Source organism: Palaemon carinicauda, chromosome 18 (genome assembly GCF_036898095.1).
Source record: "Palaemon carinicauda isolate YSFRI2023 chromosome 18, ASM3689809v2, whole genome shotgun sequence".
Taxonomy (NCBI): Eukaryota; Metazoa; Arthropoda; class Malacostraca; order Decapoda; family Palaemonidae; genus Palaemon; species Palaemon carinicauda.
This window is the reverse complement of record NC_090742.1, coordinates 41,335,978-41,350,263: the sequence shown is the minus strand read 5'-3', so window position 1 is coordinate 41,350,263 and position 14,286 is coordinate 41,335,978. Positions and strand designations below refer to the sequence as shown.

Genomic DNA, 14,286 nt, shown 5'->3' with positions numbered 1-14,286 from the left:
CCGAACACACACAAACAGAATAACTTCGACAACGCGAGTTCGTCATTCAAGACAAATTCCACTATCAACGTCCTACTCCAAAGTCGCGCCAAATCCACAGAATTCGGTCAAGGGATTTACCTGCCATTTGGCTCAACAATGCTCGTCAATAGTTGCACTTATTATTCATAGTCAGGTCCTGTGAATGTTGTGGTAGTAACTTGGACCTTTAACAGATTTTGCACATAGTTATGTGGAATTGCCTACTCCGTAAAGATAATCGATTGCTGGAAAATGGCTTGACTGTGCATTTACTTTAAGGTAGAAAATTGGATTAATTATGTCAACATCGAAACAGTACGTTATCTCTCATTATATTCCATGGCAGCAGCATTTTACCAATATCAGAATAGCAAGAGCAAACAGGTGTCTTCTAGTCTCATTGTGACAGTAGAAGGTAAAATAATAAGATTCCGACGAAGTTTTCTCAACAAGATAAAACTTCCAGCCTTACTCAGCTTAAAAGTTTTACAACCACGATTTCTGTTTGTCAGGGACTAAGTTTACCATGAAAAACTCAGAGACGAAAATTATTTGAAGACTTCGGTTTTCCTTTTGGATTTAGTGAGTTGAAGCACTTGTTTCTGGTACTACATTTTTTACAAATGTTCAATAAATCATGCTGAAAGATATATGTAGCTTAGAGACATAATATGAACCCATCCTAAAACTATATATATGGATTTAACTTCCGGATCGGCTATACAGTTGGAAGTAGAGTGGCAGTACCACTCAGTAGAGCGCAGACCTCCGTCGCGGTAGCTTATTTCTCGTCCTTGGCCTCTGGCCTTAACATGTATTAATTGGCGTGGATTTTCATACTCTCAAATATGAACCAAGTTTGAAGTCTCTGTACAACAATGTCCAAACTTATGGTTGATTACGTGAATTGTAAATTTGCTTGATCGTGACTTTGACCTTCCAAAATGCAATAATTTCCAGCTTTTTACATAACAGCTAATCCCTGCAAGTTTCGTTAATCTGCGATTAAGATTGTGGTCAGGAAGCTGTTAACACACACACACACACACAGGGGCGAAAACATAACCTTCCAACTTCGTTGGCGGAGGTATTGGTAAGGTCGCTTTGGTTACTTTTACTTATGTCTAGTTAGGGAGATCTCAAATAATGCAGTCACTGACAGTTAACCTCGAGCGTTGCCAACTCTCGGACCCTAACGCACCAAGTTTTTAACTTTCTTCAAAATGGTTGTCCAGCCGCATTCAACATTTAACTTATTCGCGCTGAATGGCATCCCCGAACCCAACGTGGGGTCATAGGACATAAATTCATAACTCAAATTTAATGTTGGGTTAGTTGATTCAGAGGTTCGTCAAGACTTCTATATCCTTTAGCACATTACGATACAGATCTGGTCTCTCTCTCTCTCTCTCTCTCTCTCTCTCTCTCTCTCTCTCTCTCTCTCTCTCTGCTAGTTTTGGACCTAATCCATAGAACACCATTTGTAAATGACCCAATATATACCGCGTGAAATATAAAACATGATGCTAATCGTGTTTTTTCTTTCTTTTTTTGTAAAATATAATTTACTCAACTTTTGTCTTTTATCTATATGATTATGAAACGAAAGTACGGTGAAAACAAACCTCTCAAAATACATGTATATAGTTATTTAGTTGTTTTACCATATGTGTAATAGCAGTAACAGTAGCCAAAAAAATGATGACTATACGAGGAAGATAAATTGGTTTACAATAAGCATGACAAACCGAAACTAAACCGATTCATTACGAGCTTGCGTAATTACTGTTCCAAGATCCTCTGAGAGGAAATAGAAGATCAAAGGCATAGAACATAATTAGTAAGACTACCGAAGCCATGTTTACTTACTACCTCATAGACTATTCGATGCTATTTACAGAAAAGTATCAGCTGGACATGTTTCTCTTTATAAGAAGATTGATTTTGTTTATTGTGTATATAGATATGCATTAGCAATGTGTTTCTTGCCAAAGGCTTCGCAAACCCTATCGAGTATTAAATCTATTTGGGATCGAACTTTCTCTAGTCTCAGTGATGGCTGCGAAAAAACTTTAGACTTTACTGACTGTTACTGTTGTGTTGTCTGGTGTTAGACGAAGTATACTCTCTCTCTCTCTCTCTCTCTCTCTCTCTCTCTCTCTCTCTCTCTCTCTCTCTCTCTCTCTCGAATTAACGTTTAGATATCTCAAACTGTCAGCAGGCCGGTGAGCCTTTGTCCTTCCTTGAGAGAATCTGCAACTTCTCAATAGTTTCGTCGCAGAATTCACGAGTGACCGACGCAGAGGGACATAGTTTGCACAAGTTATTAGGCTCAGTTTGGGGGACGAGCAGTCCGAATGGTTGACGAACAGATGTTGAAAGAAAAAATAGTTTCATTTGAAGAAGCAATAGAGGTAATAGAAGACGAGTTAGCTGATAAGAATATTCAAGAGTTTAATCTACAAAAATTTGATTGAATATCACCATCATCGTCATCTGCCGTTAATAGTCCACTGCAGAAAAAAGCCTCAGACATGCCCTTACACTTGTGTATAATTAAGGTCTTTCTGTGCCAATCCATACCCACAAACTTTCTTAGTTCGTCAATCCATCGTCTTCTCCTTCCTTCCCCTGCATCTTCTACAATCCCCAGGGACCCATTCTGTTATTCTGAATGCCCATCTATTGTCTGGCATTCTCATTATATGTCCTGTCCACGTCCATTTCTTTTTCTTATATGTTAGAATATCCTCTACTTTAGTGTGCTTTCGTATCCATGTTGCTCTTTTTCTGTCTCTAGTGTTATTCTCATCATTATTCTTTGCGTAGCTCTTTGAGTTGTAACGAGCTTATGATCTAGGGCTTCAGTAAGACTCCAAGATTCTGATGTTTAAGTTAATACTGGTTTGTTGCATATATATATATATATATATATATATATATATATATATATATGTGTGTGTGTGTGTGTGTGTGTGTGTGTTGCGTTTATGGATCTGGAGAAAGCGTATGATAGAGTTGATAAGGAAGCAGTGTGAAATGTGATGAGGTTATATGGAGTTGGTGGAAGGTTGTTGCAAGCAGTGAAACGTTTCTACAAAGGTAGTAAAGCATGTGTTAGGATAGGAAATGAAGTGAGTGATTGGTTTCCGGTGAGAGTGGGGCTGAGACAGGGATGTGTGATGTCGCTGTGGTTGTTTAACTTGTATGTTGATAGAGTGGTGAGAGAGGTGAATGCGCGAGCGCTTGGATGAGGATTGAAACTGGTAGACGAGAATGACCATGCATGTGAGGTAAATCAATTGTTGTTTGCAGATGATACTGTACTGGTTGCAGACGAGGAAGAGAAGCTTGGCCGATTAGTGACAGAATTTGGAAGGGTGTGTGAGAGAAGGAAGTTAAGAGTTAATGTGGGTAAGAGTAAGGTTATGAGATGTACGAGAAGGGAAGGTGGTGCGAGGTTGAATGTCATGTTGAATGGAGAGTCACTTGAGGAGGTGGATCAGTTTAAGTACTTGGGGTCTGTTGTTGCAGCAAATGGTGGAGTGGAAGCAGATGTACATCAGAGAGTGAATGAAGGGTGCAAAGTGTTGGGGGCAATTAAGGGAGTAGTAAAAAATAGAGGGTTGGGCATGAATGTAAAGAGAGTTCTGTATGAGAAAGTGATTGTACGAACTGTGATGTATGGATCGGAGTTGTCGGGGATGAAAGTGACGGAGAGACAGAAATTGAATATGTTTGAGATGAAGTGTCTAAGGAGTATGGCTGGTGTATCTCGAGTAGATAGGGTTAGGAACGAAGTAGTGAGGGTGAGAACGGGTGTAAGAAATGAGTTAGCAGCTAGAGTGGATATGAATGTGTTGAGGTGGTTTGGCCATGTTGAGAGAATGGAAAATGGCTGCCTGCTAAAGAAGGTGATGAATGCAAGAGTTGATGGGAGAAGTACAAGAGGAAGGCCAAGGTTTGGGTGGATGGATGGAGTGAAGGAAGCTCTGGGTGGATGGATGGAGTGAAGGAAGCTCTGGGTGATAGGAGGATAGATGTGAGAGAGGCAAGAGAGCGTGCTAGAAATAGGAATGAATGGTGAGCGATTGTGACGCAGTTCCGGTAGGCCCTGCTGCTTCCTCCAATGCCTTGGATGACCGCGGAGGTAGCAGCAGTAGGGGATTCAGCTTATGAAGCTTCATCTGTGGTGGATAACGGGGGAGGGTGGGCTGTGGCACCCTAGCAGTACCAGCCGAACTCGGTTGAGTCCTTTGTCAGGCTGGGAGAAACGTAGAGGAGAGGTCCCCTTTTTTTTGTTTCATTTGTTTGATGTCGGCTACCGCCCAAAATTGGGGGAAGTGCCTTGGTATATGTATGTATATATATATATATATATATATATATATATATATATATATATATATATATAAACCAAGTGAATTCACATGAATTAAACAAATTCAATTAAAACAGGCTAATGGAAATAATGTAAATTAGCTGTTGATCTATACAATCTACATTCGCTAAAAAAGCTCAAGTAATATAAGAAGCGAGTGGTAAGAGATTTCATCTAGGCGCATATTGAGATATCTCTTGGACGTCACCGTACTCAAGAGGTCTCTACGAAAGGCGGGATTGGGGTCTTACCTAGGGGAGGGTAAGAGATGTGGGAACTTAGGTGGGGGACTGGATGGTTGTCAAAGAAGGCTTTAGTGCTCCTGATAAGTTTTATAACCTGTTAGAAGAGTAGAGGGGACATAATGGCGATGATATAAGATAACTATCGATTATTGGACTGAAATCTGATAGACATTGTCTCCTGGCTACTTCTTTGTGGCTCTCCGAGTTCAAGATTCTTACTCTTGATTGGTCGCTGTGGTCGAATCTCATCTGCCAATCAGCTGCGTCGTCATATTTTTTACGCGAATTGCAGGCTTATCAGACAAGTATCTGCTAAGTAGAAAGGATACCATCTCTCTCTCTCTCTCTCTCTCTCTCTCTCTCTCTCTCTCTCTCTCTCTCTCTCTCTCTCTCTCTCTCTCTCTCTCTCTCTTTGTTACCTTTAGGAATATTGATGGGAAAATTTTAAAATGAACGATAATTTTAATTGATAAAAGCAGGTTATGACTTACCCAGCACTTTTAGATGTTTCTTGATTTGTGCATCATCGACCTAGTGATTTCAAAGATCCTTTATTATTATTATCATTTATTATTATCATTACCTCCGCCAAGGAGATTATGTTTTCGATTCGGTTTATTTATTTGTCTGTGTGCCTGTGGACAGAAATACGTCAAAACTACTGAACGGATTTTTACGAAAGTTTCACTACAGACAGATCTTAGATTATGGACGACCCCATTAAATTTTAGAGATGATCCAGATTCTAGATCCGGATTCGCATTTTTCACAATTTTAAAATTACATCCAAACAAATTGACACATTGGATTTTCACCAAATTTTAACAATGGATGGATATTATGCATTGCAAGAAACCATGAAATTTTGGAGGTGATACGGATCAAGATCACGATTCTGGATCAACATTACACTTTTCGCCATCTACTATACAGTCAGCGTATGAAAAGTGGGAGGCAATGTCCGTAGACTTTAGTTAACTGTTGGCTATATTCATTGGCGGAGGTCTGAAATCTCTGATTGCTCTTGTTATTGTTATTATTATTATGATCATTATTATTTTTATTATTATTATTATTAGTAGTAGTAGTAGTAGTAGTAGTAGTAGTATCATTATCATTGCTATTATAATTGTCAATATCATTGTTGTCTTTATTATCAACATCATCATTATTACTCTTTTAAAGATAAAAACAAACCAGCTCATCAAAAATGCAGTCTCAGATCTCCCCCATGAAGAGGAAAGGGTCAGCTTCACCTCCTGATGATTTTTACCCATTAAGTCCTCACACCCTTAATGCATTTCCAGCTCATTAGCACCTTCGCTTTCATTAATATCACCTGCAAATGGAGGGCTGTTTTCTCACACCCCGCCCCCCTTCCTCCTCCTCCTCCTCCATCTCTCATTTCACTTTATTTCTTCCTTTTCATTAGTTAGTCATATCTAATCAAACCATTGTTCTCTAGTCTTGGATAGGGCCATAGCCTCTGTACCATGGGGTTCCGCTGTCTTGGGTTAGAGTTCTCTTGCTTGAGGGTACACTCGGGCACACTATTCTATTTGGTTAATCTTTCTCTTGTTTTCTTAAAGTTTTTATAGTTTACATAGGAAATATTTATTTAGATGTTACTGTTCTTAAGATATTTTATTTTTCCTTGTTTCCTTTCCTCACTAGGCTTTTTTCCCTGTTGGGCCCCCTAGGCTTATATCATCCAGCTTTTCCAACTAGGGTTGTAGTTTAGCAAGTAATAATAATAATAATATTAATATTAATAATGATAATAATCGTCCAATAACCGCTAATTTTTCCTTCCCCTTCAGGTACCCGATCAATGAACGGTTGACCCACTACCGGCCTCATCTGAGTGACCCCAGACGACCCGAGCGGTATGACCTTCCCGATGATTATCCTCCGTGTCAGTTCAACGCTCAGGTATGTCCTCTGTCCATTTGTTTGTCTATCCATCAATCTGTCTATCAGCTTCTTCCTCTTAGAAATTTTTTTACCCATTGTTGTTGAATCTGGTGACGTTTTAAGTAATTACATACCTCAGTGTATTCGTGAATCTCATATGTGTATATTTGTGTGCATGGAATTTGGCCCTTTCCATAAATCCGATGTTTCACTTATTATTATTATTATTATTATTATTATTATTATTATTATTATTATTATTAGCTAAGCTACAATCCTAGTTGGAAAAGCCGGATGCTATTTGACCAAGGGCTTCAACGGGGAAAAATAGCCCAGTGAGGAAAATAAACGAGGAAACAAACTACAAGAGAAGTAGTGAACAATTAGAATAAAATAGGATGATTGAGGCCTGAGTCATGGTGGAAAACTAGATTGTTTAATTTCATTCTTTGAATTACTGTTAAAAAAGTTTCTAAACATTTGGAATAAAACTACGTCGATTAGATTCACTAAAAGTCTTTTTCAGTGTACAATGGGTTTAAAAGTTGGTAAAATGGCAACTTTATTCTGCATTTAGCGTATAAATGCGTTGATCAGATTTAATTCAAGAAGTAGTTACTACTTTATAACCTCTTGCTGGGACTGAAAATTCCCAAATATAATCATAGAAAACATTTTAATTGTAAAGTTATGTATTGTTTCTTTATCACCGTCCGGTAAAAACATCTAAATTATGTAAATTACTAACTTAACTATTGGTGAAATAAACTTCAATTTAATTGAAATTAGATGGGCCTTTCTAAATGATTTTAGGAAACTTCTTGTCTTTTTTTTTATGCGGCTGTTAATTAATGGGGTTTAACTTTGCCTCTCGGGAAATCACCAAATAAGTTTGTTCAATTTGATGATGAAAATGTTTGGATCGAGAAACAGTTTTGGTGAGACTCAACTTTTTTTTGTTTTTTGTATATCTCACAAGAAAAGGTGTAGCTGTCATTACCCTGTATATACTGTATATATATATATATATATATATATATATATATATATATATATATATATATATATACAGACACATATATATATATATTCATATATATATATATATATATATATATATATATATATATATATATGTATATATATATATATATATATATATATATATATGTATATATATATGTATATAAATTTATATATATATATATTTATGCATGTACATTATATATACATGCATTATATATATATATATATATATATATATATGCGTGTGTGTGTGCACACGCGCGTGTGAGTGTGTGTGTTTGTGAATACGTTCCAGTTTGAGAGAGAGAGAGAGAGAGAGAGAGAGAGAGAGAGAGAGAGAGAGAGAGAGAGAGAGAGAGAGAGAGAGGTGGGTCAATTCGCACCCACGTTTCAATTAGGCCCGGTGACCCATGAACATCCAATATGCATTTTGAACCCATAAACGCCAAAGCAATGGCATGCAAACGTCTAGATAGGCCGCGGGACAGTCATTCGCACGTATCGTTAAAAGCCATTCCCTTCGCCCATTGACGAATTTGACACAATTCCTCCATCTCCTGTATTTCAGTGTACGTGTTCGAACACCGGCCCGGACTTGGGTTTGGTGTTCTGCGACAACGTGGAGCTCGGCCGGATCCCCCAGGAGCTGAACAATACCAAGATCCACACGCTCACCCTGCGCTCGAATAATCTGCTCTGCCTCGACGAGTACACCTTCCACAATACTGGTGAGTGGTTCCTTTGTCTTTAGCTTGTGTCTTTGTTTGTGTGTGGTTGTTAAAACAATGCTTCTGGTATTCGGCAGATGGGGAGATTTTGGGTCAGGTTTCGCTCGAATGCAAGGCTACCTTAATGTAAATGAACTAGTCATTAGTGATCTAAATTACTCTTTTTGGTTATACATTTCCCCCGATACTTCATAAAAAGATGCAAATGACTGTGTTAACACCCAATCATTTCCATTCCTTTGTCATGACAAGTTAATGATAGAATAAACTCTACGACGATTCATTGTATTGCCATGTTTTATTTCTCTCCACTCCCCCTCCCCCACCTCCGCTTTTCTATGAGATGATGCTGAATAAATTGAGTCATTCATCTTTATTTTGTACATATCACTTTTACGTTTTCGAGGACGTTAGGCCGAAGGCATTTATTCATTCATCATATAAATATTTTATGATTGTAGCTACATTGTATTGATTCAGTTTCGCTGTAAGTAATGTTCGTTTCTGAGGAAGATTTTATATTCGAGTAAATTGGTTAGCAGAATATATATGGATGATTATATATAGTTTATTACATTTTTGTTAATAATTATAATTTTTTATTGATGAAATAAATATTCAACTAAGTAGTTTGTCGATTAAAAGAGAACTGAGAAGAACAAACATGTTAAATCGATCTTCCATCTAGATAAAGACTTAAGTCATTGGAACACATAATATTACTTTTTGTAATTGAAAGAAGCAATCTATTATAATCGAAAGACCTGTAAAACACGTTCTTCGAACTTCAAAAGCTCTCGCAAAGAGGACTATTTGCTAACTTTCTTGGATTAAATGTCTCCAAAAATATTTTATTATGTTTTCTACTTTAAACAACAACTTTTTCACTGTGTCCGCATCATGTTTTCTTGAAAAATATTGTTTTCACTGTACCAACATTCGCTAGTTTGCAATTTAGGTTAAAAAAGTAACGATTTGACAACCCCCCCCCCCCCCACGATGAAAAACACCCTCCTCCCCAACTATGAAGCCATTTCCTCCCTTGCTATTTACACTGTTGGAGCCTATGGGCTTATAGCATCCTGATTTTCCAACTAGGTTTGTAGCTCAGCAAGTAATAATAATAATAATAATAATTAAGTAGGAGTACATCTCTCCCATCGCATTGCAAACACAGCATCAGTAAAAATCCGGACGGAAATGCCTTTGTGTGCGCCTCTTGTTATCTCCATATGCCCCAGACGTCACAGCGAAATCCTTTTGTTTATCGGGAATTCTGGTGCTGAAAGAAATAACCCCATAGCGAAAACGGAAATTGCATTTTTTCCCCCGAGGCCTCTTCAGACATCAAAGCAGTAGGCCCCACAAGCTCACACGTCTCCTTTTAAGTCGAGCCATTGTTTTCTAGACCAGTTGTTTGATCTGCGTTACCACAGGTTGTAAAGCTGCACACTTTTTCGGCAGCGAAAGGTCAAAAGGACATTCGTATTTCAGTCGATTTTTTTTTTTTTTGAAGCTACACACTTTGTGCTGGTGCTGTTTTGCCAGACTAGTTGGATTAATTTTTTCTTTTTTTTGCTAGAATCTCTCTTGTATTATGAAGTGCAAGTATACACACACACACACACACACACACACACACACACACACACACATATATATATATATATATATATATATATATATATATATATATATATATATATATTTCCGGTCACGCTCAAAGTGACATTGCCAGACGTATAACTACTCCGTTGGGTGGAAGGAAGTAGTCATACCCTTGTAAGAGGGGGTACCCTGAGAGGTACACTCGGAAACCACAACTACCGCGTTACAGTTAGGAAAGGGGGAAGGGGTGGTAAGAGCTGAAGCTGTGTGTACGTGTGTTTGCACATCTATTTAAATATTTAGCCTTCGATTTTAACGGGTCACGTACACTAGTTATATACATACGTAGAATCTTCTGGTCAATATTTCCTGGCATAGATATGTGTAAATTGACAGTCTTTGTGACCCCTTTAACTAAACGATTTCCTCACAATTCTTGATTAATTGTAGTCACTACATGTCTTGAATTCACAGAGGATATAAATGAAAGAGCCCTCTTCCTGCATGGTGGGATTCGATCCCTTACATGCTAGTAAATATAAAGCACCTCTAATCCCACAATGCTCCTATTCTAGTTAATTAAACGATTTCAAAAATTATTGTATCTCTCGTGTAAGAAAATACTATTTTGTTAAAAAATATTCTTTCTAACTAATTCAGAAAACCGAGACTTTAAAACTTCTCCAACGTTAGAAAATAACATTCATGTTACAACAATGAATTTGATCATTACTGAGTGCGTATCATGAAGTAGGAGGCAGGAAATATGATTGATAACAATAGACTGGGAATCAACAATATCCAATATTGAAGAGTGAAATTCAATACACACAGAGAGGAATGTCCTTCTGTGGCATTCTGAAAAGAGAAGAGGATGAAAGTTGAAAAGACTGACCAACAGAGCCGCGCAGACTGGCCAATGCGAGGGGAATCGTTTTCAACCGGTTTCGACTTTTAAATGATTACCTCTGGCCCTCTCCCACCCCTCCCCTTCAATCCCAGTCTCTTGACCCCCTACCACCTCCTTTCTTCCTACCTACCCTATTTCGTTTCCTATTTTCCCTATCTCCCCTTTTCTTTTGTGTTCTTTCCTCCCTCACCCTCTTCTCTTTCTTCGTTTCTTTCTTCCCGCCTAACCCTTTTCTTATTCGGAATCCGTTTTGGCAACGTAAACGACCGAGGTCTTCCTCGAAAGGGGGGCAAAGACGGCTCTCGGGACATTATAGTATTTTCTGCCTCTTTTCTTATACCCAAAGGATGCCAAATTACGGAATCTTTCCGGAGTCTTGAGATTTCCTCTTTATACTAATGGCTGGTCTTCCCTGATGCTCGCTTATTCATCTCTCTCTCTCTCTCTCTCTCTCTCTCTCTCTCTCTCTCTCTCTCTCAGAGGTTTCTTATTTTGAATTTTACACTTTTGCAAATTTCCTAAATGAAAAATACATACTCCCAAGTGGTATAGAATCACTTAAAATAAATGAAAATTAGCCTCCTTCGCAAATAAAGGCAGAAAACACGATTTAATTAATTAAAAACAATATTATTTAAAGTAAAAATACTTTTTGATGCAGTCTAAGAACTATCACAGTTCTCTTATTTTGTTAAGAGACTAATTTGGTTTTCAGATAACTCGATAAAGAGATCCGTCTCCTGGGGGGATTCAAGTTAATTTGTCTGAATTACAACTTGAAGACAGTATTCTTTTTGCTTTGACGTTGATGGCTGGCTTTTTCTTATAAACGCTCTTGTAGCAAAATGCGCGTCCGCAGCCACTCTCTCTCTCTCTCTCTCTCTCTCTCTCTCTCTCTCTCTCTCTCTCTCTCTCTCTCTCTCTCTCTCTCTCTCTCTCTAAGAACGGCACAATAGCAACGAAATTTAAACTAATATAAATACTCGTGAGAAAGTTACCTCAACGCATTGTGAGTTATGCATATATTCCGTGGCATCGCCTCGCATAAAATCCTCAATAAAACAAACTAATGCAGGTACACTCAAGGGGAATTTGTACCCGAACAAGGGTTTTGATGGATATATTACTGACGCATTCGTGACTTATCCCCAAGGTATACGAGCCCGCAGCGTCATTTGGAGAAATATAATACAAGAATATAATTTACGTCGACAAGGAACGGCGGATATGGAAAAAAAAAAAGTCATCCATTAACGGATGAGAGAATGGCGAGGAGGAGCTTCTGTACAACATCCAGATTTGCAACCGCTTTTCCCGCCACAACACAAGACGCCACCTTCCGGGTCCTGGGTTGCCAACGATCATAAATCTGCATTAGGATTTCATATTTCTATTACCTCACAGCCCATTTACCACGGAAAATATTTTCATATTTCTTCGCTATTATCTGTCTCGTTAAAAACTCGTATCGGTGTAATTAACTGCTCGTCATGGAAGAGATTTATTAAGAGAAACTTGCACAAAGAACCAGGCTTGTCTTCTTGTGATTCATCGCCCGTGACTTTTTACTGTGTTGCTGCTCTTGAGCATTAAATAACTCCATGAATTATGGCGTTGTTTAGGTATTTGAACAAAAAGTCAAGCCCAGGCTGTTCAGAATATATCTTTATGTTTGGCATTGTATTTCACAGAAATTACATGATGGTTTTTCACATTTCACATCTTTTTCAGCTTAGTATTATTATTATTATTATTATTATTATTATTATTAGCCAAGCTATAACCATAGTTGGAAAATCAGGATGCTATAGAAGCCCCAGGGCTCCAACAGGAAAAAAAATAGCCCAGTGAGGAAGGAAAATAAACTACAACAGAAGTAATGAGCAATTGAAATAGAATATTTTAAGAGCAGTAATAACATTAAAACACATCTTTCATATATAAACCATAAAAAGAGACTTCTGTCAGCCTGTTCAACATAAAAGCATTAGCTGCAAGTGTGACCTTTTGAAGTTCCATTGATTCAACTACCTGATTAGGGAGATCATTCCACAACTTGGTCACAGCTGGAATAAAACTTCTAGAATACTGTGTAGTATTGAGCCGCATGATGGAGAAGGCCTGACTATTAGAATTAACTGCATACCCAGTATAACGAACAGGATGGTATTGTCCGGTAAGATCTGAATGCAGAGGCTCGTCAGAATTATGGAAAATTTCTGCAACATGCATAACGAACTAATTGAACTACAGTGCCAGAGATGAATATCTAGATCAGGAATGAGAAATTTAATAGACCGTAAGTTCCTGTCCTGCATAGTAATATGATAGTAAGCGGCTGAAGACCAGACAGGAGAACGAAACTCGAAGATAGAATAAAATAATCACCGAAAATTTAAAAGATAAAAGACTTTTTCAATAAGCAAATTTTTGTGCAATTGAAGAAGAGAGAGGTAATGTTTCTCAAAGGTATTTTTTTCGAGAATCCCACCTAAAATTTTAAGTCATAAGATTTATTAAAAAAAAAAAAATATTTGAAAATTTATAGTTTCTAGTTGAATTGCTGTTGTAAACTCAACTACCTTGACAAGCTTAGTGTATCTTAATGACGGAAATATATCATATTTATTTCAAAAGCAATCAACTCCCTCTTCTATAAGAAGAACATCCTGACTTATAAATAGCTCTCTGTATCGTTACCACACAACCAAATGGCGTGAATTAAAAGAAACGAGTAGACGAATTAGCAATAATTAAGGATATGAAAAGAGACTCGGATTAGACTTTGCAGCCTCCAATGAAGAGAGTTAATGAAGAAACCAAACCACCGCCAATTATCCCGACTTGGCAACTCCGGAAGGCACCCACCCGCTTTTGACGAAGCCCCGTGGAGTTCATCACAAATTCTCTTCTTGAGAGAAAATCCGGGCAAAGACGTGGCATTAATACTGAATTCTTCGGTCAAAGAGAGAAGGCCATGAAACCCAAAGAAAATTAATACTAAGTTCCTCAGAGCTGAAAGAAAATGAGGAGAAAAAATTGAATAAAAAAAGATGAAAGTGATTCGGACTTGATGACAACACCTGGGAAGAATTTTGGACCGATTTTTTCGCTCTCTCTCTCTCTCTCTCTCTCTCTCTCTCTCTCTCTCTCTCTCTCTCTCTCTCTCTCTCTCTATATATATCAGGTTTAACCATGATAGTCTTTAACTAGTATAGTGTATTTTACAAACTGTTATAGGAGCAGGCCTAAGATATCAAACACTCTAAAACCTGCATAGCATTAATAATCCACTGAGAAATAAAAACAAAAATCTGAAAATACATTTGGTAGTTGTGGCTAATTTGGTAACGTCCCAGCCTGTTATGATCGCCAGACTGGGGTGTTTGGGGGAGGCTATAGGTCTACCTGCTGAGTCATCAGCAGCCACTGCCTGTCCCTCCCTGGTCCTAG

At 37.9% G+C, this 14,286-nt stretch overlaps 1 protein-coding gene across 1 annotated transcript in view; it reads left to right on the top strand.

Moving 5' to 3' along the window:
* Positions 1–14,286, top strand: part of LOC137657800 (chaoptin-like) — a 706,036-nt gene that overhangs the window by 641,153 nt on the left and 50,597 nt on the right. The window contains exons 4-5 of the mRNA XM_068392323.1: positions 6,468–6,579; positions 8,156–8,315. Of these exons, the coding sequence (XP_068248424.1) occupies positions 6,468–6,579; positions 8,156–8,315 (272 nt within the window). The remainder of the gene's footprint in view (positions 1–6,467; positions 6,580–8,155; positions 8,316–14,286) is intronic.